We start from the raw sequence: 26,731 nt of genomic DNA, 5'->3' as shown, positions 1-26,731 counted from the left end.
ACCATCAGGGGGTCATATACTCCATTCTAGCTTAGATGACCAATAACAACACACATCTCCCTAACACACAGTTACGAGTCACGTGAAGCACGCGAGAGTCGGCGTCACTTTTACCCGCACCGATATTACGCCGTATATAGAGAGCCACGGTAAACAAGCATCACGTGACTATCTGTGGTAGGTATATCGATCGACGGGTAGATGATGCCTAGCCTCATCTACCACTACACCATCTACCACTGCTACCAGGATAGGAGGACTAGATATATAAGGACATTCCTTCACGCACATGTATTTAGTTCTTAGCGATCAATTGCACATTGTTACTTGCATCTACTGTTGATTCTACCTCCACTGTTCGATATGAAGCCAAATACCCTACAAGTAGGGGAGCTCTTCGGACTGACCTACTTAGCGCACTCGATTAGCACACCTTTGCAAGCATCCTATACGACCCGAGTCCGTATAAGGCGTCGTACGCAACGGTACGGTTGCGGACAAGCTTGAAGGCACGCATACTTGAGGCAAGTATCACCCAGGAACCCACCAGTTCACCGCGCCCAGTCAGTAGCGCGTAACACTTACCTTACCAGGTCATGCTAGAGTAAGGTGTATTATATCATTGATGGGAATTGGGTGAAAGTGTAAGTTCACCCAACTCGAACCTGCCTTCTAAGCCACTCTCCACTCGCTTTCCATCTGGTCAACTCGCTTTCCACCTGGTCAACTCGCTTTCCACCTGGTCAACTCGCTTTCCACCTGGTCACCTCGCTTTCCACCTGGTCAACTCGCTTTCCACCTGGTCAACTCGCTTTCCACCTGGTCAACTCGCTTTCCACCTGGTCTACTCGCTTTCCACCTGGTCGACTCGCCTTCCCCACTCTCCCCACTCTTCCCATTTTTTCCCATTTTTTCCCATTTTTTTTCCCATTCTTCCCATTATTCCTTTGAAGGGCTACGACCGAATTGATTCAATGAAGGTTAGAGAAGTTTAGAATAGGGGGTGGCCAGCGGTGACTAAATATCCTGGGGAGTTGATAGATCACATCGCACAGGCCAAGCCTGGGCTATCAGCAGGCGGTGATGATATAAGCCAATAAGGATGTGTATATAATTTACCGCTAAAAAAGGCACGTATTGACAGCGGGGGGATAGATCGGGACCTGACCCGTTACACTTCCCATTTCTAGTGCACGCCACTCTGCCCCGTCTGTCCCTGTCTGTCCCTGTCTGTGCGCTGCACTTCTGTCACCTGTCCACCTGACCTGACCTGACCTGACCTGACCTGACCTGACCTGACCTGACCTGACCTGACCTGACCTGACCTGACCTGACCTGACCTGACCTGACCTGACCTGACCTGACCTGACCTGACCTGACCTGACCTGACCTGACCTGACCTGACCTGACCTGACCTGACCTGACCTGACCTGACCTGACCTGACCTGACCTGACCTGACCTGACCTGACCTGACCTGACCTGACCTGACCTGACCTGACCTGACCTGACCTGACCTGTCCTGTCCTGGCTCCACCGAGCCTTGGCAAAGCGTTCAAAGGCCCCTGGGACAGGTTCGCTAACGCAGAGCCTCACGAATATAATACTTAGCAGGTCCCTTTTACTGGAATCTGATTGGAGAAATCTGGGCTGGATACATAGAAAACTTGACGTCTCAGCCCTTCACCGCCTTAGTTTCTATCTCCACTGACCCGTCACCTTATACAAACATCTATGAATCTCCACCCACCTGAGCACACGTGCACAATACTGGTATCACTGGATAGTTCGATCCTAGTTCTATTGATGGCGCTACCCAATAAGGTGTCAAGGAAGTGTCTTGGAAGTGTCACGGAAGCGCTGGGAATTTCGGAATGCCAAAAAAGCCAAACTAAATCAGGAATTACTGCCTGGAAAACCTGGATTGGATTTCCTCTCGCACTCCTGCTCCGTACTCGCCTGGAACCCAATTAGGAACTCCCCGGGCTCTATCCAGTCCGGCTACCGCCGCCGCGGCATGACGATCATAATGGCCAGAGTAAGACAGTTCGCAGAATTCACCCACTAACATCTATCACTTCTAGTAATTTACCAGCGAACCTGTTACATCTCGGGATGGTGGGGCCAAATGATCACTGCGCAGAATTTTCGGCTCGTGGTATTGGTATTGGTATCAAATGGGTATCCAGGCACGACCTGTCGGTAGGGTCATATTGTACTCTCAGGCCGAGGTGAGGCCTATCAAGGTAAATTGATGCTTGCCTCGCAATGGAATCGAATATAAATATTTTGCTCTTCCCCCAGAAGGATTTGTTTCCAGCCGCCAACTTCGTTGCTTTTCTTGCATGAGCATCATCTCAGTCCTGCAACAAAGTTCATACTTTGGCAGCGGCAGGCCTCGAGATGGCCCGTCACTCTCGTGAACTCGGGTTTGACACCTCTACTCCCTTCGCAGAGGAAAAGTTAGAAATTTGGCACCCTAGCAGCTATCTAGGTCCATTTGGAAATCCAACGCCAGTCCCTCAAACCGCGGACAGACAGTGCCTACATGATACTTTGTTGGGAGGCCTCTCGACGATGGTTAGCTCCGGCTGCGTTGCAGCTCCAACTGTCGGGAACAACCCTTTCATTATCGATCACGATGCAACTGAGCCTTGGCTGCGTATGCCTATTGGCGCTTTTCATGACGTACCAGGCCCTGAGCCTCGACACGGCGATTCGACAGAGCCAAAGGAACCTACACGACCAGCGAAAGAAACACCCAGATCCAGCGGGTCCAACGAGCGTCGTCTTAAGAAGAAGGCATGTCATAGTCATCAACGTCCGAGCCGACCAGAGTAAGTCACTTGTCAAGCATTTCTATCTCCTACCAAGTGGATTGTTCTCATAATGATCTGCACTAGTGAGATCCATCGCGATCTTAGATGCACATACAGTGGCTGTGAATATAATCGCCCATTCTCCACCAAGGGATCATTGATGCGACACATCGACACCCAGCATGTGAATCCTTGGGCTTTCAAATGCCCTGAACCGACGTGTGGCAGGTATTTTAAGCGCAGGGACAATCTTGACGATCACTTGCGAAGGCTGCATTGGAAGAAACGACTTCACCTACAAAGCCATGACAGCTGACGTTCTTGTCGTTATTTTTCATTCTGCTTGTGACTATTTCTATGTGTAATTCGACATGTTCATTTTTCATAATATCTAGCCCACTTTGGGATTGCTATCCGGGATTCGTTTTCTCGTCGGAAGGAAAAAAATGGTAATAATTCTGTTCTATATGACCTACGACAGATGAGAGTCGAATAGACATAGATATGATAATGATGAGGGAGCCTAGGTCAAGGACGAAATTGCAGAAACATATCAGAATTCAAAACGGCATCAGAGACTGGAAATTTCCAATATGCGAATTTGACAAATAATGGAGGGAATGGAGGGAACCAGGTCCTTCACTGCCTGGCGATCTATCGTTGAACTACTTAGGTACCCACTACTATGTACTGTCCCCACTACGCTAATGGATAGTGGTGTGATCTTTCTACCCTTATCCTATATCTTAAAAAGGACAGAACAGTAAATGAAACTGCACAAAAAAAAGGAAGGAAAAGGCAAAAACATACAACAGCAGGGATTCGCATGTGGTCACCCACCATACTACTAACCTGCCGGCGTGTGGCTTAAGTACGGCTGAGCGGACGGGAAGCCCTGTTCTCCACACCCTATGGTCGTATGTACTTGAACCAAAAGTACAAGAAATAATATCCTGTTTTCGCACGATCAACATACTACTGCGTAAAATTCGGCTGTGGGGGGCTTCTGCTCAATCAATACTCTAGTGGCTATCGCCTGGATGAGTAGGGTGAGTTCCGCTTTAGCGTCGTGTTGAAATATCCCGGTTACTGGGATAATCATAAGGGCTGGGATCACGTGCATGCCTATATACCTGTTCACCAGTCTACTTGTATCTTACACAATAAACTCCCCTCAACAACATGAACACTGAAGCATCACTTATAAATCAACAGACAGGGTGAGAATCCGGGTGAGAACCAGGTGAGAATCCTTCGGGCCGGCGCGACCGCCGCAATGACCCTCCCGGCTGATCGAGAGTAGAACATCGTTGGGCCACGAGCCCCCATTCTATCTCCTGGCACCTTTACACAGCCCCTAAGTGGGATGACTTTCGACTAAGCCAACGGAGCGATTCTCGAAAGCCAATTCTGGCAGATGTCTCTCTCCTCCCCCATAGAGCAGACTACGATAATGGAAACGCCTAGAACGAGACAATACAAGAGCTCCTTTCGACCCTTTCCTCTCGATATGTGAGCATGTCAGACCCTGCGAAATACGTCGTGGGCTGGATTTGCGCCATAAGCACCGAATATGTTGCTGCGCAAGAGTTTCTTGATGAAGAGCACGAAGGACCGAGCTTCGTGTCGCCAAACGATACCAACGATTATACATTGGGCAAAATTGGAGTACACAACGTCGTCATTGCTGTCTTGCCAGATGGTGAATATGGAACAGCTTTCCCAACGTCAGAATAGGCCTGATGGTCGGCATTAGCGGCGGTGTACCAAGCGAGAAGCATGACGTTCGCCTAGGCGATGTTGTGGTCAGTGCACCTCGTGATAGTGAGAGTGGTGTGTTCCAGTATGACTTTGGCAAGGCGATGCAGGGCCAGGGTTTCCAGCATACACGATTCTTGAATCAGCCTCCAACATCATTACGCGCCGCAATAATGGGGATTCAACACAGTACGAGAGGAAGGGGCATCGGCTCAAGAAGGCCGTCAACAGCATTCTCGACAAGAATGCGAGGCTGCGGCGGAGGTACGAAAGGCCGGAACCAATCACAGACAGGCTATTTCAGCCCGAAGTCGTCCATGACTCAACATGCGGAGCTGCGTTTTGTGCGCATGATTCTTCTAATTTGCTACTGCGACGCGAGCGGACCGAGCATGAGGATAACCTTGCTATCCACTACGGCCTGATTGCTTATGGTAATCAGTTGATGAAAGATGCTACAATTCGGGATAGCCCTGCGGCAGAAAAAGATATTCTCTGCTTTGAAATGGAGGCCGCAGGGCTGATGAACCACTTTCCCTGTCTAGTCATCCGGGGTATATGTGACTACTCGGACTCGCATAAGAACAAAGAGTGGCAGGGTTATACATCGATGGTGGCCGCTGCATATGCAAAAGACGTCTTAAGTAGGATCTCTCCGAATAGGGTTAACAGCGAGAAAAGAATTAGCGATATTCTATCTGGTTAGTCTAGCGCAGACTGGGAATGATCATTTGGATGGTATTAATATAAGGAACTAGCTGCACAGAGATCACTCGGGCCAGAGCAAATTGAAGTACCTTTTAACAAGTCGCCCGTATGAACAGGTTGTGGGCAAGTTCGTGCGGCTGCTGGAATCGTTCCCCTATGTCCGTATACCGGGAGAGGAAGAGTCGCATAGTATTGGTCGAGAGGTCAATCATGTCATCCTATACCAGGTCGAGCAGCTAGCGAAAGAGAAAAGGTTTTCAGACCTTGTCAAAATTCACCTAACAACATGGTTGCTCGAGATTCCGCACTGTACCTACCTCTGGGTATATCTTGTGTTCAACTTTTTGATGAGAGAAGGCTTCCATAAACAGACACCTAAAGGAGTCGATTCCGCAATAGCCACCCTGCCAAGAAATGTCTACGAGGCATATGAGCGAATTCTCAACAAGTCAAAGAAGGACCCAATGGTTCGAAGGACCTTTAGCATCATCTTGGCAGCGAGTCGTCCACTGACACTCTCTGAAATGAACATTGCACTGAACGTTAATAGCGTATCGAAGTCTATTCATGACCTCGACCTAGAGGAAGACGAGGACTCCAGGTCACGCTTACGAACTTGGTGTGGATTATTTATTTCAATCCATCACGGTAGGGTTTATTTCCTTCATCAAACTGCTCGAGAATTTTTGCTTGCTCAGGCTGTATCACCTGCAGCTGCTACCTCGGTCTCGTTGGCGTCACTCCATAACTAGTCAGAGCACACACAATATTCTTGCAGAGGTCTGTGTGAACTATCTTGACTTTCTTGATAACGGAACTATTCCCGCGGATGGCCGAACAGAAAGTCGCCAGAACATCGACAAACACGTTTTCTTAGGCTATTCAGCTAGAAATTGGGTTGCCCATTACCAGAAGGCTAACGTTAGTGCCGATTCCAGTATAATACCTACCATTTTGAGGCTATGTAGCCCAGATTCAAAGAGCCGCTCGGCATGGCTTCCAGATAACTTCACAGGCTATATCTGGAGTAAAAGCTTTACCAGTCTAATGATATCGTCTCTTTTGGGGCTGGAGGCAGTCGTCATGTTTCTCCTCACGAATGGAGATGAGCTCGATTCGAGAGATCATGAGGGCGAGACGCCGCTATCAGCTGCTGCAGCGAACGGGCACGAGGCCATCGTCAAGCAACTGCTCGAGAAGGGCGCTGATTTCGAGTCGAAAGACAATGAGGCCCGAACGCCACTGTTTTTGGCGGCGGAAAATGGGCACGAAGCAATTGTCAACATACTCCTGGAAGCAGATACCGACCCTGAGTCGAAGGATAAAGCTTTTGGGGCAATGTGGGAGTTGTGGCGATGGAAGAAAGGATGATGCTGGTACAAATCTTATGGCCCAGGTACTCAAACCCCGCTAGAAGCGTGGCTAGTCATTCCAGTCTACTAGTATGACGTTCAAGACTGCGATAATTTTCCACTAGAGATCTCCGTACCAGACCTGATGTCCAGTGATTTTAGAATAGCATTTTTCCTATGTCATTCTTCACGCAATACTTTTATAATAGTCAACATATATATCTTACACAATACCGTACATACTATCAGTGATTCTAAAGTCATTTCCATCCCTAATTTCGCCTCTGAAATCATCCTATGAATACCTCTCTTATCCCTACCACATCATCTCCAGCTTCGCCGGAATTCCAAAACTCCCAACACCTCTTCCCAGCTTTATCATTACTCGCCTTGGTCATGGTTAAATAGAAGCCAGCTGCCGTGAAGTCTTACCCAAAAATTTCATGGAGTCCAGAACCGAAAAGCCCACCCAAAGAGGATAGTATTCCAAACCATATCCCTGGTCGGGAGCTTCTTCACGCTCTAGCAAGGTATAAGTATTCTTCCTACAGCCTGGACAGCTCTAACAACACTTTATCCTGCGACTTGACTCAATATTTAGCGATCTGACTATCATTTGTGGTTCGGTAGTGCCCCACTCTGTTCCTCCACATTCCGTGGAAAGGCAGGCTGTCCATCGGGCAGGGAAAGACTCACCTATTCCAACTGGGGCGCTTCCTGGGAAGAAGCCTGTGCGCTAGGATTCAAGTCATTTTGCTGTGATAAACCTCCCCCGTATGAAAATTGCGATTGGTACTACCATGGTGGGAATATTTTGGCCTCTATTCCTCTCATCTGTACGGGAGAAATGTCCCGCTGGGAAGGCCTCCATTGCCACAGATCCCTCGGGCTGTATGACAGGTGAGACCATAAGATCACTTGTCAACCCGTCTGGACGGAACACTTCATGCTAACCCTCTGGCCCATAGGATATGGGTCGTATCGTTGCGACTCGCCCGCCACTACAGTATGTCGATACACAACAAACCATCGTGTCAATTGGCCCCTTTACTGACTTAGTGACGTTACTACTAGAATTACCCCTTTCGTGTCCGCCTTCAAGACCCAGCTGGTCAAGTACAGCCAGAATGCTGTCTGTACCAATGATCAAAAATAGTACTCTAAACGGGAACTTGAACATATTGAACATGGGTTGTCAAAGCGCCACGATCTGAGCAAAGAGGACTGGAAATGCCTGCTCTTCCAGATCACCGCTCTGGCCATCGGCACCAGTCAGACATCAGATGTCGCTGATGGAAACTGAGTACAACTCCAGTTATGCTGATGAACTCCGGCTAAGCCTTGGGGATATTGCCCAGTTTCAAAGTGATTGGTACGTCAGACCTCCAAGATGGTATGTACATGAAAACTCACCCGGCCAGGTCCAATGCGGAACCGATCGCCCGAACGGAAAGCTTGATGTGTATGGGACACAATGCCTTTGATGTCGTCTCGGATGCTGAGACGCCACGGGGCGAGCTTTGCGTCTTACGCTGCCCGACTGCTGGAACCAAAAAGTGGTGTGGCATTCTCCAAGGCTCCCAGTTCCTCGATGATGAAGCCAAATTGCTAGTCTCGAGGAACCTGGAAGAGGAAGCAGAGGCGTATCCTTCGTCGGGCACTGGTAGCGAGCCCAGCTGGGGTACAAGCCTATTCCGACTATGGGAGATCATAGCTAAACCTTGTCTCAGGCTATATGGTTCAAGTAATTATCAACGGCGATCTCACCCTTAGAGTACGAGCAGCTCGTCCTAACCAATCGTGGGGAACAGATTCTGGAAAGTACGCATTACCCTTTTGATACCTAACACATACCAAAATATTCCTTCGCTAATTCCGCAGTTGTGGGGCAACTTCCGGCCAAGAACACCAGCTACCAGAGATCCCCCAAGATAATTATGGGATGTTCCACCTGCATTTCGAGCATCTCATCAACAACAATGGGGTGTGGCGACCGGAGATCTATGCGATCGTTGCCTTCCACGGCCAACAATACAATTATCGAACACGGGCACGCGTTGACGGGAATAACAACGAGGGAGAGAACTGACGGGTGCATATCTTGACTTGTGACACCGGCGATGAAGAAATCCCCGATACTTATTGCTGGTACCCAGGAGCGGCGGAAGCGGTTGAATCAGGGACGGGAAGGACAGTGCAGCGATTAGGCAACTATCTGTTCCAGCACGACCTGATCACCTCGACACTTTCACTAGCGCCGAGAGAGGCTAACTGGGTACCGTTTCATGAGATGACCCCGACTGTCCTGGTCGATGGTACTTTGACTGGCATTGTTATACTCTCAGTCGCCAATTCCTGCCCAGCGGGGCTATTCAGAACACGCGGTGACAGAATGATCAAAAGGACCAGGACGATGTGTCGGGGCCATCGAGGAATTATGGCTTGAGGAGGACACCTGATATCCAGTAGTATGTACTATACTAACATCTGTATGGAGACCACATAGTAGTAAAGGAGGTACATAAATGATGTCATCAAATCAGCCCCGCACGAAGTAGGATGAATAATAAAAACGGAGTCTAATTTATTGATTTAGTTCAGTACTAGTAGTATTAGTAGATATAAATAGTAGATACATCCCTCCCGGTGGACCATCGCGCGATCATCCTTCCCGCACCCATCTCACCTCAGCCATGTCCTTCTCCTACGAACTCACCCCCGACGACCTCGACACAGCCACCGAGATCCCCCCAGCCATTCGAGCAGCTCAAAATCCCAATCCGGCTGTTTTACTGGCGTTATTAGACTTCTACGGCTACGAGCTGTCTCAAGTCGCGCATCTCGCGCCTCGAGACCGCGGCGGCCTCGAGCGATGCTCCCCCAACGCCAACATCACCGGCGCTATTGACTGCGTCTACGAATCCCCATTAACCGCAGCTATTCGCGCAAACCTTCCCGATAATGTGCGTGCGCTTCTGGCGGCGGGTGCGGACCCCGCGGGCATCAAACTAAGCTATCTGTCCGACTACTCTGTGCGCTTCATCCGCGGCCGAGATGCGAAGACCGACACGTCGAGCTTTGCCATGTGCCCGCCGCGAGAGTCCATTCTCGCCGTGGCCGCGGCGAAAGGCATCCGGCATCAGACGCAGCCCTTGACCACCTCTGAGCTGAACGAGCGTCACTCCGGCTTTCCTCGCTTCTGGACCGAGCCCAATCTGCCAGGCCAACGATTCCGCTCCACCAAGGCCTTAACGGCTCTAGAAGTAGCCGCAGCTTGTGGCCAAGAGCAAATGTTTGACATGATTCGCGACGCCGGAGCAGATGAATCAGCCTGGACGGAGATTCAACCATCCAATGAAATTGTTGAGGACGAACCGTCTATCCAGGAGGCAAACTCATCATCACTGTCGACCTCATCGCCCGTCCACGAAGCCATCACCGCAGGTAACCGCGCCATGCTTCACAAATTGCTCCATCAATGCCACTATTCCCCAAACTATCGACCTCTAGCTGCAGCGCCGACTCTGTCCCTTCCGCCACTCTCCCACGCCTTGGCCTGCTGTGATCCAGACGACCCCAAGATCAGGGAGTGTATCATAGAGCTGCGAGACCACCCAGACCTCGATCATCACCTCCGCTCTGCCATCTTCGAAGTCCATCCCCTTCATTTTGCCGTCGCTCGTCACAGCCCAGCCCTTCTGTCCTGGCTCGCCCTGCCCCTCTCGTCTGCGGGATCCACTGCTCTCGGACAGACGCTGCTTCACATCGCCTCGCTGCCCCTGACATCCGAATCTATCGATCAAAACAACCCTGACGTCGTCCGGAGCATTCATTGCGCCAGAACTCTGGATCGCGCCTGGTTACCGCATGCTAGACCCAGTCCCTTACACTTGCAGCCAACGCCGCCGTCCTGGCTCAACCCAGTGCGTCCCCGTGCGAGAACCCCATTGACGCCCACCGAGCAGGAAGCCCAGTTAGATACCCTGCGCGCTCTGGTCGATGCAGGCATTGATGTCCGCGCACAGGATGTTGATGGTAACACTGCCCTGCACTATCTGGCGGTAACCTTGAATATCGACCCCCGCGCAATGCAATTGTTAAGAGAAATGGACGCCGGCGAGGAGGTTTATCATCACGTCTTAAATCGGGAAGGCTTGTCGTCGCGGGCCTTGTGGGAGAGTAGATCGCTCTAGTAGTAACTTTATTCTTTTATATATAGGCTATTCATCTGCATAAGGCTCTCTTTATATTTATATGCAATCTTTCTCAGCTCGTATAATCAGAGATGAAATGTTAATCATTAGATCAAATAAACAAACAATCAGACAGGTGCACCAGTCGAGTGCGCCAAGTACTTAGATTAGTCCGAAGAGCTCGGTCCCTCGAAGTGTAGGATGTTTGGATTGGCCGAACAGCTGCCGGGTGTGTTTTCCTGGGAGCGCTGTATCCACTTGTTTGGCATGTCTCCCTACTTTCTCTGGCAAGCCCTTCCTCTTGGCTGCTTGGGATCGTGCGAAATTTAAGGTTTTTGACTTCATTCTGGAGACCTGTGCTTGTGGGGTAGCGTCCTCTTGCGTCGCGACCCTGGCCTGCTCTTTAGCCATGCCCAGCAGATTATTGTCCTCGCTGGCAGGGACCCAAAGGCGCCAGAGACAACATCGGTTAGGCGCCTCGTGGTCGCCTCTGGCTAAGCCTTAAGAAGTCCGGTCGAATCCAGTACTATCTCATGTCTAGCATTTCTGCTCAGACAGTGATTTTACCCGTCCCTATTGGCAGAACCCCGGTTAAGACGGCATAGGTGAGCGGAGGACTTGTCTTTATGCCAAACCTCGATGCACTTGCACTAGTTTGTGATCGTTCAATCATACTATCGGTTAGCTCACCCAGGGGTGACTACTGGCGGGTGATCGGCGCTCGCGATCGTGCATCTGGGGGGCCGGAACGGTATCGTTGCTGTGCCCCTCGTTCGGTCACGGCACACATCTGACACAATGTGTATATAATCATGTAGATAAGTTCCTTTGTTGATGTCTATATAGAAGTGGGCCACAACCAGGAGAGGCCTGTAGCCAGAATAAACGGTGTCGCAGGTATTAAGAGGGTTGACACAGGCGTGATGAAGATATGTGAGCGTCAGTATCTTGGCAGAAAAGTCACATGTCTGTGGCTGTCTTGAGACAGTCGTCACAAGACGAAATTGGGCTTGTGAAGAGCGTTTTATGCCCCTGTTTCTAAGTATTAGGTCACAGATGCTCACGCTCATGTAACCAAACATATTCCCCACCACTTATATCTTACTCTGCCTTGTACCTTGCTTATTGTGGAGATATCGGTCTTATTGTGGCAATACTATAGTTAGGATGCTGCATCATTGCCAAGAATTGGTTCTCATGCTAAGCCCGCACAGGTTCCTTACGAAAGTGCCCTCACAAAACGGATCGATAAATCAGCAACAATTGTTTCTCGTTAAGAGAGTCATATGTCTGGACCCATATTAAAAGAGTTGTTAGTAGTGCTGGAGAGTTGAAACCGACTAGAGGTTTGAAAATTGACTGGGAAATAGGATCGATAGACGACTTGCGAGTGGGGAGATAGCACTGGCTTTACTTCGTCGTCTAAACAGACGCCGCATGAAGTGACTTTGCTTTATCGCAGGCATGTGTGAGCGGATGTGGGGCACTTTGGGGCACTTTGAATCTAGCACTGGAACTGAATACACAATGAGATGATTTAGAGTGATCTTTGGTCAAGAGAGGTTTTCTGCGTCTGATCCTGCCACCGCAACGGCCCTGCGCTTGTGCTGGTTGTACGACCGGGGTCCTCGGACCTACAGGTCGGAAGAACATGAGTTGAGGCCTGGGGCTGTGTGCCCACGTTCTGATGAACTGTGTACCGGGCCATGTGATGTCAGACCAGGTACGCTAGACCTTGTCCCTCGGACCTGCAAGGTCCGAGGACCCTGGGTCGTACAACCAGCACAAGCGCAGGGCCGCTAACTGGCGACCGCGCTGGACACAAGTCCCCTGCAGTCGCCTATCTACGTTCTTGCGACCACACTGGCTACTGATCCCAATAATATTCACGCTACAATAAGTCGTCTTCCATGGAGCCGCGCTAGGCTTGTTAAAAAACTCATGACTGGCATCATTTTGTCTTTGCAACTTTTCTTGTTCATAAGTGGTTTAAAATGTAGGAAATGGGCGAGGTGGAAAATATACGTTCCCCTTGCTTTTCTTTGGTCGTGTGAGGGGGAAAGCCTCAAGTGAGTGTTTCGGTCTCCACCACCTTCCTGTCTGTAGAATAGACATGCCGGGCCGAGCCGAGTCCTGCAAGCAATCCTCGGGGTCGATGCCGTCGGGAGTTCTGGAGTTTAAAGGTCAAATGAATACAGACACGATTAAGAAACCTAAGCGTACGTCAGACCAGGGAATGGAGGATCTATAACAGGGATGGGAGCCGGAAGTGGTGGCGCCGAGCAACCCTACCAGTCTCGCCCTCAATACACCCTGTCCTGGACCTCATTCGAGGCATCTCCCATGTACATCCCATCGCCCAAAGACGTCTACAGCCGTATTAGATTAAAGACCGAACAATTCATCCATCCTTCAAAATCGGCCTCTCCCTCTTCGAGTTCCGGAAACGCCTCCACAGCTGGAAGAAACCATTGCCACAGCTCTGTATAACAGCGCTCCCCATGCTTCTCCCGGTGCTCCTCTGGCGTCATTGTCTCGCCCAGCGGTTGGACAGCCGCCTCATCCATCACCAAGCACGCGCCGTAATTGTTCCATGCACCTTGCTTATCTTGGGCTTCTACCCAGCCTTCAAAATGCCCCCCGCACTTCGTCCAACGAAGTCCCGTCCAGCGTGGCTGGCTCCTCGATCACGGTTAGCTGGTGGCGCGCCCAGAGCTGATCGTTGGGCGTGGGATCCGGGTTGTCCAAGCCGTACTCGTGGAAATCTTCGTAGACTCCCGCCTTGATCCAGGAAGTGAGAATTTCGATTGCTTCGTGGAATGCTTGGTCGGAGCGGTAGGTTGTGCGGTAGACGACCCAGCCCTAGGTCTCTTCGCGCATGTCCTGGAGCATGCGACGGGAGGTGCGGTTGAAGTCGATGGGCCTTATGGTCGCTTCGTCGAGTTGAGGCGGTCCAAACATGATGGCTAATTGTTCAAGAGATGTGTATTGGGCAGAGAGAGAGAGATCGAGGGTGTATGTGTTTGAGAAAGATCTGGGAGAATGAGTTAACAAAGCAGAAAACAGGAATAGTTATCGGCACGGCGATGGTCCGCATCCTCTTCTACATGCTACCCTCGCTGGTCTTCTCCCTGTTTAATATCCTGACCCCCTCCGCGGCGGTCGTAGTCAAAGTACAGGGTGAAGCGGGCTTGCCCTCCGGAAGTAAACGGGGCAAGATCCAGCTGAAGGAGGTCAAGGTCGCTGCCTGGGCGCTCGCGAACCTGGTCCTGAGCATCGCGACGCAAGCCGCGATCGAGGAAGCACGAACAAGCCTCTTCGGGATGCGCAGCGCGCTGAAGGTTTCCATGAAACTGCCAATGCCATGGGAGATCGTGAAAGATCTTTCAATTCCTGTAAAGTAAGCTGACAACTGCCCTTCTACAGATCCTCGCATATAGCATCCGTCACTACGTACTGCATTCACTAATAATTCGGTCTGCTTTGATAGTGTTCGGGGCGCCCATCGCCCTGTAAAGCCTGCCACAGCACTAACGCGGAATGCATCTTCGATGAAACCTTGGATCTTCGACGTAAGGCTGCCGCGAGACGCACTATTGGGGAAATGAAGCATTACCGTGGGCTGCTCTATTCCTTAGTTGAATTACTCCGCTCGGCAGATGAAGACAGGATCCAGCATTTCCTAGAGACCGTCCGCAACAGTTCTTCGTTGGATCCTATCCCGGCATCAATAGACGCATCTGCGACGATACGGGCGCAGAATCTCCCAGCGACAAACTGGGCGGGCCTGAAACTGTCGTGCAACAGGAACGGCTATCTGCTGATCCCCTAGCAAGGATCACTTTAGAAAAGTTTTCGACATACCACTATTCCAGGTACCTGCCCAGCCTTGGACGACAGTCACGCAAGATGATTATCTTGTCTCTCACCTTATTTCACTGTACTTGACCTGGGATCATCCTTTGTCGCAGATGTTCGATCAGGGCTTGATTCTGGCCCATATGATCACGGGTGATGTGAACTCTGAATTCTGTAGCCCGTTACTTCTCAACAGCATTCTTGCGATAGGAAGTGTATGTCATGCCATCCATAAACTTTACCGACGAGCCCCCTCTGACTCTACTAGACTTACTCTAATTTTCCAGAAGTTTTCGCTGTTCCTGGAGATAAAACATCGAAGTTTTAAATTTCTATGTAGAGGCAGAAAGGCTGTGGAAGGCGGAGGAGGGTCAGATTTCGTTGACAAACATACAGGCCGTTTGCCTTATGAGCTATGTGTATGTGATCTTCAAGAACAATCCCCAAGTATGCTGTTAAAACGCCTTTATTAACCAGTCACAGTCTCGAGAAGCGCCCGGCTAGCTAGATCATGTTCAGACAGGCCGTACAGCTTGTACAAGTCTTCGAAATGTTCCAGGCACCAAGAACAAGAAAGTACGGTGGGAAAGAATGTCCGCCGCAATGAAATACGTGAGGTCAATCACTGCATGTGGTTTTTCATGCTAAAATCGTATGGGTGTTGTTTCGCGTATATTGTGCTTTGATTTCAGGCTGATTGTGCGATGTAGGCAAATGTCGATGGAGCGCCATAGAGTCACAAATCTCCAGCCCCCCTCAGTCCGCGTCATTTTCGGGCAATGATTTCGAGGATAAGGTTCCATGGATCCCGTATCCACACTCGAATCAGAATGGGCCCGGCAAGAGACCAGCTCTCCTCTGGTATGGGATGGTTGCCATGGCATCGTTGACTGAGATAAGTGCAGAAATCCAGGATCTCTTGTCACTCGACATGGATTTCGACCAAATGTGGGTAGCGGCCGGAGGGCTCTATTTACGCCTGCAGTGATGGCATGAAAATCTGCCCGACGCTCTCGGAATAGGCGAAGAGCCGATTCCACAAACATTGTTTGTGCAGTAAGGGCCCCGACTGATGAATTCCATTGACCCAGTGTTGTAACTCGGCTTGCAGTATCAGGTATCATCACATAATAATCAATCTGTTCGGAGTACTCCTGAGCTGTGCGGACGTCGTCTCCGAGTCCAAACAGCCCTCATTCGAAGAGGCGAAGATAGCCCGGCTCCGTTCAGCGAAAATAATTGCTCACTGTCTTTGCCGGCACCGGGACCTATATGGACCTAGGCATATTTCGGGGCGAATACTACAGTCTATCAACTGCAGCGCACGCATTTTAGTCGACATGTTAAGCCACGATGGGATCGAAGACGCATTCGTCGAGGTATGCCGGTCTCTAACTGCGTTTAGCAGAAGGCTCCCAGATACCAAACGCATGATCCATAACATTGAATCGGTGGCTAGACGATCGGGGATAAGCCTGCCGTCGGAGGCTATTGCAGTGCTAGATCACAACAGCCTGGTCTCATCACAGTGGCTTTGAGCCCGTGGCTACACACACAAGGGACCGCTTCTTATTATTTGCTGATTGGACTCCAGATGGATCCTAAATCACCCAATCGGCCTTACAGCTCCGTCAGGGGTGGTCCGGGCCACAATGTGATTTGCAGAGATGACTTTCCGCCAACAACCAATTCCGCTGTCCACCGGTATGACCAAGTACGTGCCATCTTCTGAAACGCTGTGTGGCCTTGGTCTATACCTACAAGTAGCCCAGCCAATGCCTTGGATGCGACACTCACCACACATCAGTGAAGCAGTGTGCGGCAAAACGGAGACCGCTTTTAAACTCTCCGACCCTACAACATGGCTAAGCCGTTCCACCCGGAGAATTTTCAGCCTGCCAGGGAGCTGCCAGCTAGCTACTGAATATTCCATAGAAGGCTATGATTGGTTGGACTTGCCACTGTCTTATGAAAGGCGAAAAGGCTTATGGTTAATGCAGTCTACTCAATATGATGACGTTAGATACGCCATAAAGAACATAAGGCAAGGCAGGGTGACTCTCGTGTTTGGTTTGTCGTCATGGTCTGCATCGGTGTGGTCCCTGCGCCCCAACCCGGAAGCGTCCACATCCTCTAGGAGAACCATATATTGTGAAGAAGCTCAGCGAGTAGCTTGATCAACTTGTTATCGGAAATTCCTGATAGCTGAAGTATACGTATATCTAGTTCGACCTCTCCTACTAGCTATCATAACATTCATGAGCCCGTACACTCCCTAAAACCCGCAAAGCGCCAACATAAGCTGATTGGATCCATCCTCCCCGTTAACATCCCCACAGTAAATAAGATGACCCCGCCCGAGCTTTGCCCCTACAACACCAGCTTGGGCCTGGTTCACGTACATTGGAGGGAAAACAAGACTTTGAGTTACCGCGCCATCAATCGGAACAAATATTTTTTCCTCAGGTTTAGCGTTCTTGACATGAAGTACCTTCATGCTATATGATTCAGGCAAGGAAGATGGTTCAATGCTTTCGGGCAAGAGACCTGATGGATTAAGTTGGAAGGTTGTGCGATGATAGTCGCCATTGTCCCAGGGAAGGCCAAAGGTCTCGAAAAACTCCCTGAACTTGTCCATGTGCGTGAAGTTCGGGAAGTGTAGACCGACTATGGTAAGACCGCCATTTTCAATGTAAGTTTTGATTCTAGCGAGTACTTTTTGGGTCTCTTGGTCGGATTCGGTAAGGCCCTCGTCTGTTATGATGATTGCTTTGAAGGTGGTCTCGGCGATGGCTTTGAGCGCGGCGGTTGCGGTCTTTGCGCGCTTGATGACCGCCACTTTTAAGAGCCTGTTGAAGAGCGTGGAGTAACTTTCATCGATGAAGTCGCTGTACGCGAGAGAAAGAAGAAGAATTTGCGGTCTCTCGGTTGAGGCCATTGCCGTGACTTCGGTGGGTGGGGGGGGGGGGGGGGGGAGGCAGATGAATGAGATATATCAGAATTACCCCGCTTTACACCGCCTGCTTACACCTCTGTTGGCTGCGTTTTACGTAATCCATAAGCGAGTCGGCACCACAACCGAGTCGGCAGTTTTCCCTAGCACCACCATCAAGCACTATTCAACGCGACTTTATTCCACCACCACTATTCAGAATGCCTCTATCTCAAGAAAACCGAATGCAAATGGCCATACACGCGTACAAAAGCAAGCAAATCCAATATCAATCAAAAGCTGCTGGAGTATTTGGCGTACCAAAGTCAACCCTTCAAGATCGGCTCAAGGGAATGAAATCACGGTCGGAAACGCGTGCCAATTGCCATAAATTAACAGCTCATGAAGAAGAAGTCTTGGTCAAGCACCTGCTAGACGCAGATAAACGAGGCTTATCGATTCGACCTGAGTTTCTCCGTGGAATGGCGCAGATCTTACTTCGTGAGCGTACCCAGGATCCTCCCACAACCATTGACGTTAACCGGGCATACAACTTTGTTAAACGCCATCCAGCGCTACGTACACGATATAATCGGAGGATTACATACCAGCGTGCAAAGCAGGAGAATCCGATGGTTATAAAACAGTGGTTTGAGACTGTGCATGAGGCTATTCAGGAACATGGTATCCATGAGGATGACATCTGGAATTTTGACGAAACTAGCTTTGCAATGGGACTCTGTTCAACCTCCAAGGTCATCACTGCGGTGGAGCGTAGTGAAAGACCTCGAAGAGTTATCCAGGGGAATCGAGAATGGGTCACAATTATTGAATGCGTGAGCTCGAAAGGGATCCATATACCCCCGTGGATCATCTTGAAAGCAAAAGAACACCAGGCTGCTTGGTATCAAGAATCTGCTCTCTTTAATAAGGGCTACGCTATCGCAAGAAGCCAGAATGGATGGACGACAGATGAGATTGGCCTTCGCTGGCTAAAAGAGATGTTTGAACCACAATCAAAACATCATTTAACTGGTGCGAAGAGATTGCTTATTCTTGATGGCCATTCTAGTCATCTGACTGCAGAATTTGATGATTTTTGCAAAGAGAATGCAATAATCTGCCTCTGCATGCCTCCCCATACTTCTCATCTTCTTCAACCACTGGATGTTGGTGTTTTTGGGCCGCTTAAACGCGCGTACGGGAAATTGACTGAGGAGATGATGGCTGCCGGCAATAACGATATTGAAAAGGAAGACTTCCTCCACCTATATCCATCCGCGCGCGAGAGGGTCTTTACTCGAGGGAATATATGCAATGGCTTTGCAGGTGCTGGTCTTAAGCCACTTGATAAAGACCGAGTTCTTGAAAAGATTACTTTCCAGCTTCGTACGCCAACACCACCTCTTGTTGAAGTTGAAAGTTCAATCTCCTCTGCTTTTCAAACACCTCAGAATCCTCGCCAGCTTGATCATAAGATCCGCAGAATGCAGAGAAGCATTCAAAAAAGGAAACTTTCTAGCAGTCCGATGTCTCATATTCAACATGTTGAGAGGGCCGCGCAGATGGCAATGAATACGAACCTACTTCTTCAACAAGAAATCAAGGTTCTACGGGCTGAGAATGAGCGGAAAATGAAAAAGAAGGTAAGGAGGCGTGCTACTCTAGGTAATGACCTTATTTTATTTGTACAGGAAGGTCAAAATCGTCTCCAGCAGCTTGATACGCATGTTGAGGAGCAGGCATCCAGGCCTCGCCAGCGAGCTCCAGCACGCTGCAGTAGTTGCGGGACTGTTGGACATACCATAAGAAGTTGTCCTAATAAGTAGCTATTTATTTTATCTTTTATATAGTCTAATTTGATGGCGTTGGTGGTTGAAATGCTTTAATATTCTAGTGATGACGGAGAAAGTGCCGACTCGGTTGTGGATTACGTTACATCTTTATCAGTGTACTTAAGACTGTTCCTGATCATAGCAAGAGGATCAGGCGAATTCTAGGTGAATCTTACCCGCAGGCTCGACCCCTCGAGGCAAAGCCCGTCCTCGGGCGAATGGTCTGTGATTCGTCTCAACCCACAGTATCCTCGGTCTAGCACATGACTCAGCACTGTAAATGTCGGGACATATCCTTTTGTCAGACCAAGCAAGCGACAACTTACCGCTGGCGACTGGTAGATCACATTCCTTTGCTGGGTGACCTTGCGCCAAGCCGCGGCACCGGTATTGGGACCACCGAGGATCGGCGTATTGGATTCAGGGGTATTTTGGACCGGACCTGGTACACATCTCCATCTATCAACAGAATCAATTGACTTTTTGCTTTGGAGCATACAAACTGTCCACTTAACTGTGTACACAGTACCTAGCTGGTGATACCAACAGTAAAAGACCCGGGATGCCGACATGAAATAGGGATTGACATATCCGTTAAAGAAAATGCCTTACAGAATCTCCGGTTTGGACCTCTGTTATGTCCTTTTGAAAGCTCTATCAGGTCGGAATATTCAATCATAAAATTGATTAGATATGTGCCTCTGCTGTCAAACCAGGGATCGATAACATTGCCTACGAAATCACCCCTAATTTAAAGGGCGATGATTCGGGGTCCACAGCAAAGATACAGACCCCCAATACAGGACTACAGTGATCGGAAGGTACCTTACTGGAAATTCTCCTTGAGGCTGACGGTTGCTGTTTACATAGTTAGTTCAGCTCTTCAGCTCTTCAGCTCTCGATACTATGCTCTGATCCAGTGGGTCTCGTCAATTGTCCGCCTAGGCGCATCATATTTATCTGAAGTCACAATGACTGGAAATAAACTAGATGATAAAGTTCGGATTGGAAAAACATGAGACGAATGAATGTTGAAGATATATTATATATAAAAAAACGAAAACAAACATACAACAGCAGGGATTCGCATGTGGTCACCCACCATACTACTAACCTGCCGGCGTGTGGCTTAAGTACGGCTGAGCGGACGGGAAGCCCTGTTCTCCACACCCTATGGTCGTATGTACTTAAATGACAAGTACAAGAAATAATATCCTGTCTTCGCACGATCAAGCATACTACTGCGTAAAATTCGGCTGTGGGGGGCTTCTGCTCAATCAATACTCTAGTGGTTATCGCCTGGATGAGTAGGGTGAGTGCCGCTTTAGCGTCGCGCGACTCGGGTGATTAGGGTGAGTGTGCAATAGACAGGGTGAGAACGGGGTAAGCCCGGGTGAGAATCACTCTCTGTCATAGAGTCGCTCTCTGGCCATCTCAGCTGAAGTAAAGTGCACATCATTGGATGATCTACCAGCACCTGAAACACTCGTCTTCTTGGCACCTGCACATAGCCACCGTATGTGTGAATGAAGGAATAGTGTGCTGTAAGAGTAACTAACTGTCGTGGTTGTTGGGTGAGATGCTGACTAATCTGAACAGGAATCTTTTGCTACCTCCTGCAGATCCAGCACAAACAGCAAACTCACTGATCCTCCCACTCTAAGGATTTCCCTTGGCCCAATAGCAGTGGTATTGCACAGTTGGCGGCCTGCTGGTTAGGCATCAGCGAACCAGATACAGGACGCTTTGTTATAGATGGCAGCTACCGCGCAGCTCGCTTATTATTTATATTACCTCATTTTATTGGTGACCTCTCCCAGTCAAGAAGGGAACAGAAGACGTGTGCAGTTTGGCCGTAACAGGTCACCTGTGCTGCGGTCTTATGCGTAAACGCATTAAACTGTAGCGTCAGAGAAGGCCCGTCCGCGCTCCCTCGTAGGGAGGCAATGTGTCTGTATATTGCAATGCTAGTTTCTGTATACAGAGGGGAGGTGGGAGGGACAAAATCGAGTCTTGACTGCGTGAGAGATGACAAGCTACCACCAGAGGCAAGCAACTGACTCTTCAGAGGCAGTTGTAGGAGGAAGGAGCCCTCCGAAATGTCGGTGTAGATGTCACGTGAGACAGCGTGGCCAACGTGAGGCAACCCCAATAAAACTTCTCCTTTTAAGTTCGAAGTCATTCACGTATCTATCTATCCTCATATTGGATTCTCTCATGCAAAGTAATAATTCGAAGCGACTGCGGTCGGAAAAATGCTGGGAGCACTCGGCCAGGTGCTGAATAGCCTTCACTTCGGCCCCCACGAACGAAAGGTGAAGAGGTATCTCAATGAAGCCACTCAAGGTCAGTCGAAATAGATATATGTTGATGTGACTCGCCATCTTTAACTTCACCAGATTCTGTCCTCGAAGATCTGAAGATAGCCCTCGCCCCTAGAATAAAGGAGGTCCAGCATCTCTGGATCACATTCGACGCCTATTGTGTCGAAGACTATTCCCACCAGCGGTGTACGTGGACCACTAAAAGGATGCTCTCGAAACTAACGATACGTTTAGACTGGAACGTGATAAGTTTCCGGGAATACATTGAGAAAAAGCACCCTGATGTGGCAAATTCCGAGGCCGTGGTCCAACTGCTGTGGAGATGTTTCCTCTACTTTGCCTATCACCCTTTCCCCTGCGATGCCACTGACAGTAGCAAAGTCGACTCGAGCGGCTTCCAACGTGCTGTATCACTTCTAGCCGTTCAAGGCACTGATATCCTGGGTACACAGGACGAAGGGGAGTATTTCTGGCGCCATGACTGCGCTTTCTTCCGCAGAGCCGATTTCCAAAGACTCTTTAGAAGCATTAGCCTTCCGGAGGGTCCAAACAACCAGCCCACAGATCCATCTCTGGAGGAGGACGTCATGGATATTTTGGCCATGACGCAGCCGCAATCGGTGAGCTTGGCTCCTTCTCAGGATCAGCTAGGACCTGCATCCCGAAAGCTGCTTAGTGAAAGTCCAGTCCGGACAGGGTGTCGGGTGACTCGAAAGGATTTGTCGACATTGCTAAGCTTGCTTCTACGGCTGAGACTGCACAAAGCTAAATGGGGATCATACTTCCATTTTGGTACTTTTGATAAATCTGAGCCTGTTGTCGAAAGATTGGCCGATATTCTGGTTAAAGGACTAGGCGGGGACTATAATGGAGAGAAACTTGGATCTGAGCATCTTCTTAGGGCAATGGGTTTGTTGGTATGCGCGCATACACTGAAGTGTCTGGGCATATCTAATCTTTGACAGCCGAACTTGAACCAACGATTCCACCAGCTTTGGACTGTTCTATTTCAACCACCGATGGCTGCAGATAATCAAATATTGTCACAAGTACCGGAGCCAGTAGGAGCTGTATCTGGCGGGATTATTGGGGCTATTACACTGTTTATCCCTCACCCTAAATTCCCGACGAGCACTCGGGCGACGATGCAGGACGCGCGGATTACTTTGGAAAAACAAACACAGAGGCCAGATGACTTGACAGTGACCCGTCTTGTGAAGACCCTGGAAAATAATGCATATCCACACCTGATGCTACTAACCAGCGATGCAACTACAACACCAGCCACGGTGGTAGGAGCATACTTCCCTGGTCCGCTCTGGCTCAAGGCAAATGGAAAAGATATGCGCGAATTCAAGACTGGCACTTCCCATCTCCTCTTTCAGCTTGAGCCTCAATTCCGCCTTCTCCGATGGACCTGCCCTAATATACCGCTCACAGACATCATCAATACACATGAAGAGGAATTGTCGCTCGAAGCTATCGCAGCAAGTGACAAAACACCTCCGACTTCAAACAAGGTCTATTGGATCGGAGACCCGGAACGAACAGGTCCTGGCCTACAAATTGACCCAGTGGCGAGGTCGGCTCTGCTCACGAGCAATTTTACCGACGCCAACGTTGGAGTAGCCTGGTATAACGATGTGGGCAGACATAGCGACCGTGGTGACAAAATACCCAAAAAGCACTGGGAGGTGACTGTCAAGCTTGGTCAGCTCAACTTTTTCCGTCTTTCGTGCGGGTTGGACGCAGACCTCGCTACTGGGAGGATCATCCGTGCCAAGGATCAGGCTCGATACATGCGGGAGGCAATGAAAACAAGGATCGCGGGTGAGGACCTGAAGAAGAGGATTTCAGGCTTCGGATCTACTACATGACAGAAAGAGATCGAAGAAGATTTTCGTCTGCCCGTTCGGTTTCCTACGTATCTATACCAGCGGATTGCCAAAAACACCTAGGTAATTCTGACTTGTGTATGTAGGGCATTTATCTCCTGGGAAAATTTACACTGATCTCCATGGTTCCGCTCACCCCATTGCTCACTGGGCCTGGGTATGGTTGAAATGTTTTGTATATTTACTAAGAATAGGCACCTCAATAATATTCATGCTCATTTATTTGGTTGTTTAATTCTGTTCTTCGAGATGGTGATGAATGCAAAGTCAGGCCCCAAACTCAAATTAGTCATGTGCCGATCAAGGCTATGCGGGGTATTCTCTTCACTTAACAGTGGCTTTCCTGGACAGATACCAAAGCAGCCAAACATCCTGACCATGGCGACACAAACAATCAGCTCCATCCTGGCTACAGAGCCATGGTACTACGACGGCGACAGGCAATGCATCAAGTTTAGTATTGACGGCACCGGTGAGGTACGTCCATTTCCATTTGTCGCAAATGGCGTGCGCTCAACACCAGCAGATCTGGGACGGACACGAAACGGCCTTTACATTGGCCGCGAGCTTTGACTGGAGAGCCCTAAACCCTACAGCCCTGGACGAGCAGCTGGCGATCACCGGAAGCAGGACGGCGAAGACACTGACCCACCTGAGCCTAGAGATAACCTCCACGGAACGCCGCTGTCCCTGTCCCCCCGGTTGGAATTTTGACGAGAATACCCTCGAACGGATTCGGATGACCACGTCAAGGTTCAAGGAGGGCGCGTTCCAGCCAAGGACGTTTTCTGTCCGCCTCGAGAGCGGGAAATTCGCCAAACCTTTTATGGAGGACCATGGCGGCGTAGAGAAATTCGGAGACCAGGCCCGCAGCTATGCGTTGCGGCTGGTGTTCGACAGATGTCCGTGGCCCTCTCTGGAGCAGTACATTAATGGTTCCATTTGGGGGGATAAAATGAAGGTGACCCGGTTTGTGTGTCGAGAAACGGGGCTGTATAATTCATGGATGGGCAGTTGTATCGCAATATAATCGCAGAGCAGGTCTGGAGATTGACCTACAAGTAATAATCGTGCTTCCAGAAAATTTTCTGTTTAAGTGGCACATCACATAGCCCCGGCAAAACGGCCACCACGGTTTACGCACGCCGTGCCAATGAGGCTGTAGCTAAAGGCTACAAAGCTTACAATGTCGCAGGACCCGATGGGCTTCCTCCTACCATGCTTCTTAGTCCATATTCACGGGAACTTCATAGGACACCGATTGGGACTCATTATGAGGTGTTATATTTTGTCGGACTTTCGGATATCGGTATCGACTAGTACTCGTGAGGGGCCAATTGAACCATCCCAGCGATCGATTGATTGACTGAAGAACTATCTGTCGGCTCCCGTTCAGGATACCATCTATTCAGGGGTTTTTAGTGTGTTACAGCGCTGCTTTTCCGAGAATACCCGATTACCATACAAAACAGGTAGGAGATTGGGTATCTGCTGAATCATCTTGCTCCTGATTGTAATATCAGTCTCTCCGATCGACATATTCCAATAATATTCTGCACTTTCTTTCACTTAATGTATGTGAGAGTGTGAGATGTAAAGGATGATCGTGAACGGGTGAGAAGCAGGTGGTATTGGCTATCTGCTGCTATCTTCTGCTATCTGAGAGAGAGAGAAGAGGAAGGAAGAGAGAGCGTGGGAAGTGAGAGAAGAGGTACAGAGTCAGGTGACTGTGGTGACTAAGTGAGTACCTGATGTATGTACGCTCAGTATGAAACAATAAGAGATCTTCATGTAATCATAAATGAATAGTACAATAATGGCCTTATGTGTGGGATTCGTAAAGGTACTAGGTTGTGGCTTTCAGTAATTTCAAGTTTGCTGGGTGATTGTTGGGTGTTATCTGAAATATATATTCTATTCCAACCATTGCTACACTGGCACTGATAGAGACGGATGAGATATTTTGGCCCGCACGGGGCACCTGCGGTCTGAACACTGGCGATGTAGACCTCGTTGACGGAGGGCTACGGCGCCGTGAGGGCTGCAGGCGGGCCCGTGGCACTCCGTATATTCTAGGAGGAAAATAGCTATGCGGGAGCATACGTGGTATATACATGAGGGGGTTTCCGCGGTGGGCGGGAAGAAGCCGTCGCGGAGAGAGCCCGGCTCTCCCTCGAAACGGCGATGTTCTTTTCGAGGGAGGGGCAGGCCAGGCGATATTTGTGTGCGTTGTCCAGCACGGAATATCGTGGGCCCGACGCACCGGGCTCTCACGCAACAGTCCCGAATAGAACATATCATTTTCACGAGCGGAAGTCTATACATTTTCTCTGTAAGCCTTGCAGTACCACACAATTGTTGAGATTGTTGAGATTGGGTACGACGAAGCACTGAATATAGAATGAGGGCCTGCTAGACAATGTTGAGGTTCCAGGATAAGGCACCGAATTGATGCCTCATTCCCAACCTCTGTCGGCATGCCTGTTCAGGGAAACCCGGGGCACTGAGCTTGATATGCGCTTCAAACGCTCTTGTGCGAGCAAACGCTCTTGTGCGAGCAAACGCTCTTGTGCGAGCAAACGCTCTTGTGCCGCATTATATTCTAAATTCAGGGGATCTTCATGGAAGAATTCCGATTGAGACCGATAATAGGGGTTTACTACTGTCAGGGGCTTGCCGCCCGTTCAGGGATAAATACCCCCAGAATGTATGTAGACAGTTCAACACGATACAGTCAAGTTCAAGTTCTGTCAATTTCATTAAGGTCGATTTGTCTGTTGAGATTGGATACTATGAAGCACTGAATATTGAATAAGGGCAGACAAATCGAACTTGATGGAATTGACAGAACTTGAACTTGACTGTATCGTGTTGAACTGTCTACATACATTCTGGGGGTATTTATCCCTGAACGGGCGGCAAGCCCCTCACAGTAGTAAATCCCTCATAATCGATCTCGATCGGTGTTCTTCCATGAAGATCCCCTGGATGTAGAATATAATGTCGGTGAAGCGCATATCACGCTCAGTGCCTCGAGTTTCCCTGGACAGGCATGCCGA

General features: G+C 49.5%; 8 protein-coding genes across 8 annotated transcripts; 6 read left to right on the top strand and 2 right to left on the bottom strand.

Annotated features, from left to right (window-relative positions):
- Window positions 1-4,559: 4,559 nt before the first annotated feature.
- Window positions 4,560-6,654, top strand: N7532_001141 (uncharacterized protein; the record flags this gene model as incomplete). The annotated part of the gene is made up of 4 exons (XM_056613635.1): window positions 4,560-4,650; window positions 4,722-5,276; window positions 5,344-5,884; window positions 6,036-6,654. 4 exons carry the CDS (start codon window positions 4,560-4,562, stop codon window positions 6,652-6,654), a joined length of 1,806 nt encoding a protein of 601 aa, XP_056478676.1.
- Window positions 6,655-7,918: 1,264 nt separating this feature from the next.
- Window positions 7,919-8,724, top strand: N7532_001140 (uncharacterized protein; the record flags this gene model as incomplete). Its single annotated transcript, XM_056613634.1, has 4 exons — window positions 7,919-8,007; window positions 8,057-8,316; window positions 8,366-8,456; window positions 8,517-8,724. 4 exons carry the CDS (start codon window positions 7,919-7,921, stop codon window positions 8,722-8,724), a joined length of 648 nt encoding a protein of 215 aa, XP_056478675.1.
- A 604-nt stretch (window positions 8,725-9,328) lies between these two features.
- Window positions 9,329-10,828, top strand: N7532_001139 (uncharacterized protein; the record flags this gene model as incomplete). Its single annotated transcript, XM_056613633.1, has 1 exon — window positions 9,329-10,828. The coding sequence occupies one exon, from the start codon at window positions 9,329-9,331 to the stop codon at window positions 10,826-10,828; it is 1,500 nt and encodes a 499-aa protein (XP_056478674.1).
- A 2,628-nt stretch (window positions 10,829-13,456) lies between these two features.
- N7532_001138 (uncharacterized protein) lies at window positions 13,457-13,789 on the bottom strand (the record flags this gene model as incomplete). The annotated part of the gene is made up of 2 exons (XM_056613632.1): window positions 13,457-13,650; window positions 13,726-13,789. The coding sequence occupies 2 exons, from the start codon at window positions 13,787-13,789 to the stop codon at window positions 13,457-13,459; spliced, it is 258 nt and encodes an 85-aa protein (XP_056478673.1).
- A 125-nt stretch (window positions 13,790-13,914) lies between these two features.
- N7532_001137 (uncharacterized protein) lies at window positions 13,915-14,232 on the top strand (the record flags this gene model as incomplete). Its single annotated transcript, XM_056613631.1, has 1 exon — window positions 13,915-14,232. The coding sequence occupies one exon, from the start codon at window positions 13,915-13,917 to the stop codon at window positions 14,230-14,232; it is 318 nt and encodes a 105-aa protein (XP_056478672.1).
- Window positions 14,233-16,961: 2,729 nt separating this feature from the next.
- N7532_001136 (uncharacterized protein) lies at window positions 16,962-17,624 on the bottom strand (the record flags this gene model as incomplete). Its single annotated transcript, XM_056613630.1, has 1 exon — window positions 16,962-17,624. One exon carries the CDS (start codon window positions 17,622-17,624, stop codon window positions 16,962-16,964), a length of 663 nt encoding a protein of 220 aa, XP_056478671.1.
- A 4,084-nt stretch (window positions 17,625-21,708) lies between these two features.
- Window positions 21,709-23,654, top strand: N7532_001135 (uncharacterized protein; the record flags this gene model as incomplete). The annotated part of the gene is made up of 4 exons (XM_056613629.1): window positions 21,709-21,799; window positions 21,853-21,963; window positions 22,012-22,694; window positions 22,743-23,654. 4 exons carry the CDS (start codon window positions 21,709-21,711, stop codon window positions 23,652-23,654), a joined length of 1,797 nt encoding a protein of 598 aa, XP_056478670.1.
- Window positions 23,655-24,050: 396 nt separating this feature from the next.
- Window positions 24,051-24,702, top strand: N7532_001134 (uncharacterized protein; the record flags this gene model as incomplete). Its single annotated transcript, XM_056613628.1, has 2 exons — window positions 24,051-24,149; window positions 24,199-24,702. 2 exons carry the CDS (start codon window positions 24,051-24,053, stop codon window positions 24,700-24,702), a joined length of 603 nt encoding a protein of 200 aa, XP_056478669.1.
- Window positions 24,703-26,731: the final 2,029 nt, after the last annotated feature.

This window comes from Penicillium argentinense (genome assembly GCF_028826775.1).
Source record: "Penicillium argentinense strain IBT 30761 chromosome Unknown utg000002l_segment0_segment0, whole genome shotgun sequence".
NCBI lineage: Eukaryota > Fungi > Ascomycota > Eurotiomycetes > Eurotiales > Aspergillaceae > Penicillium > Penicillium argentinense.
This window is presented reverse-complemented; position numbering and strand designations above follow the sequence as displayed.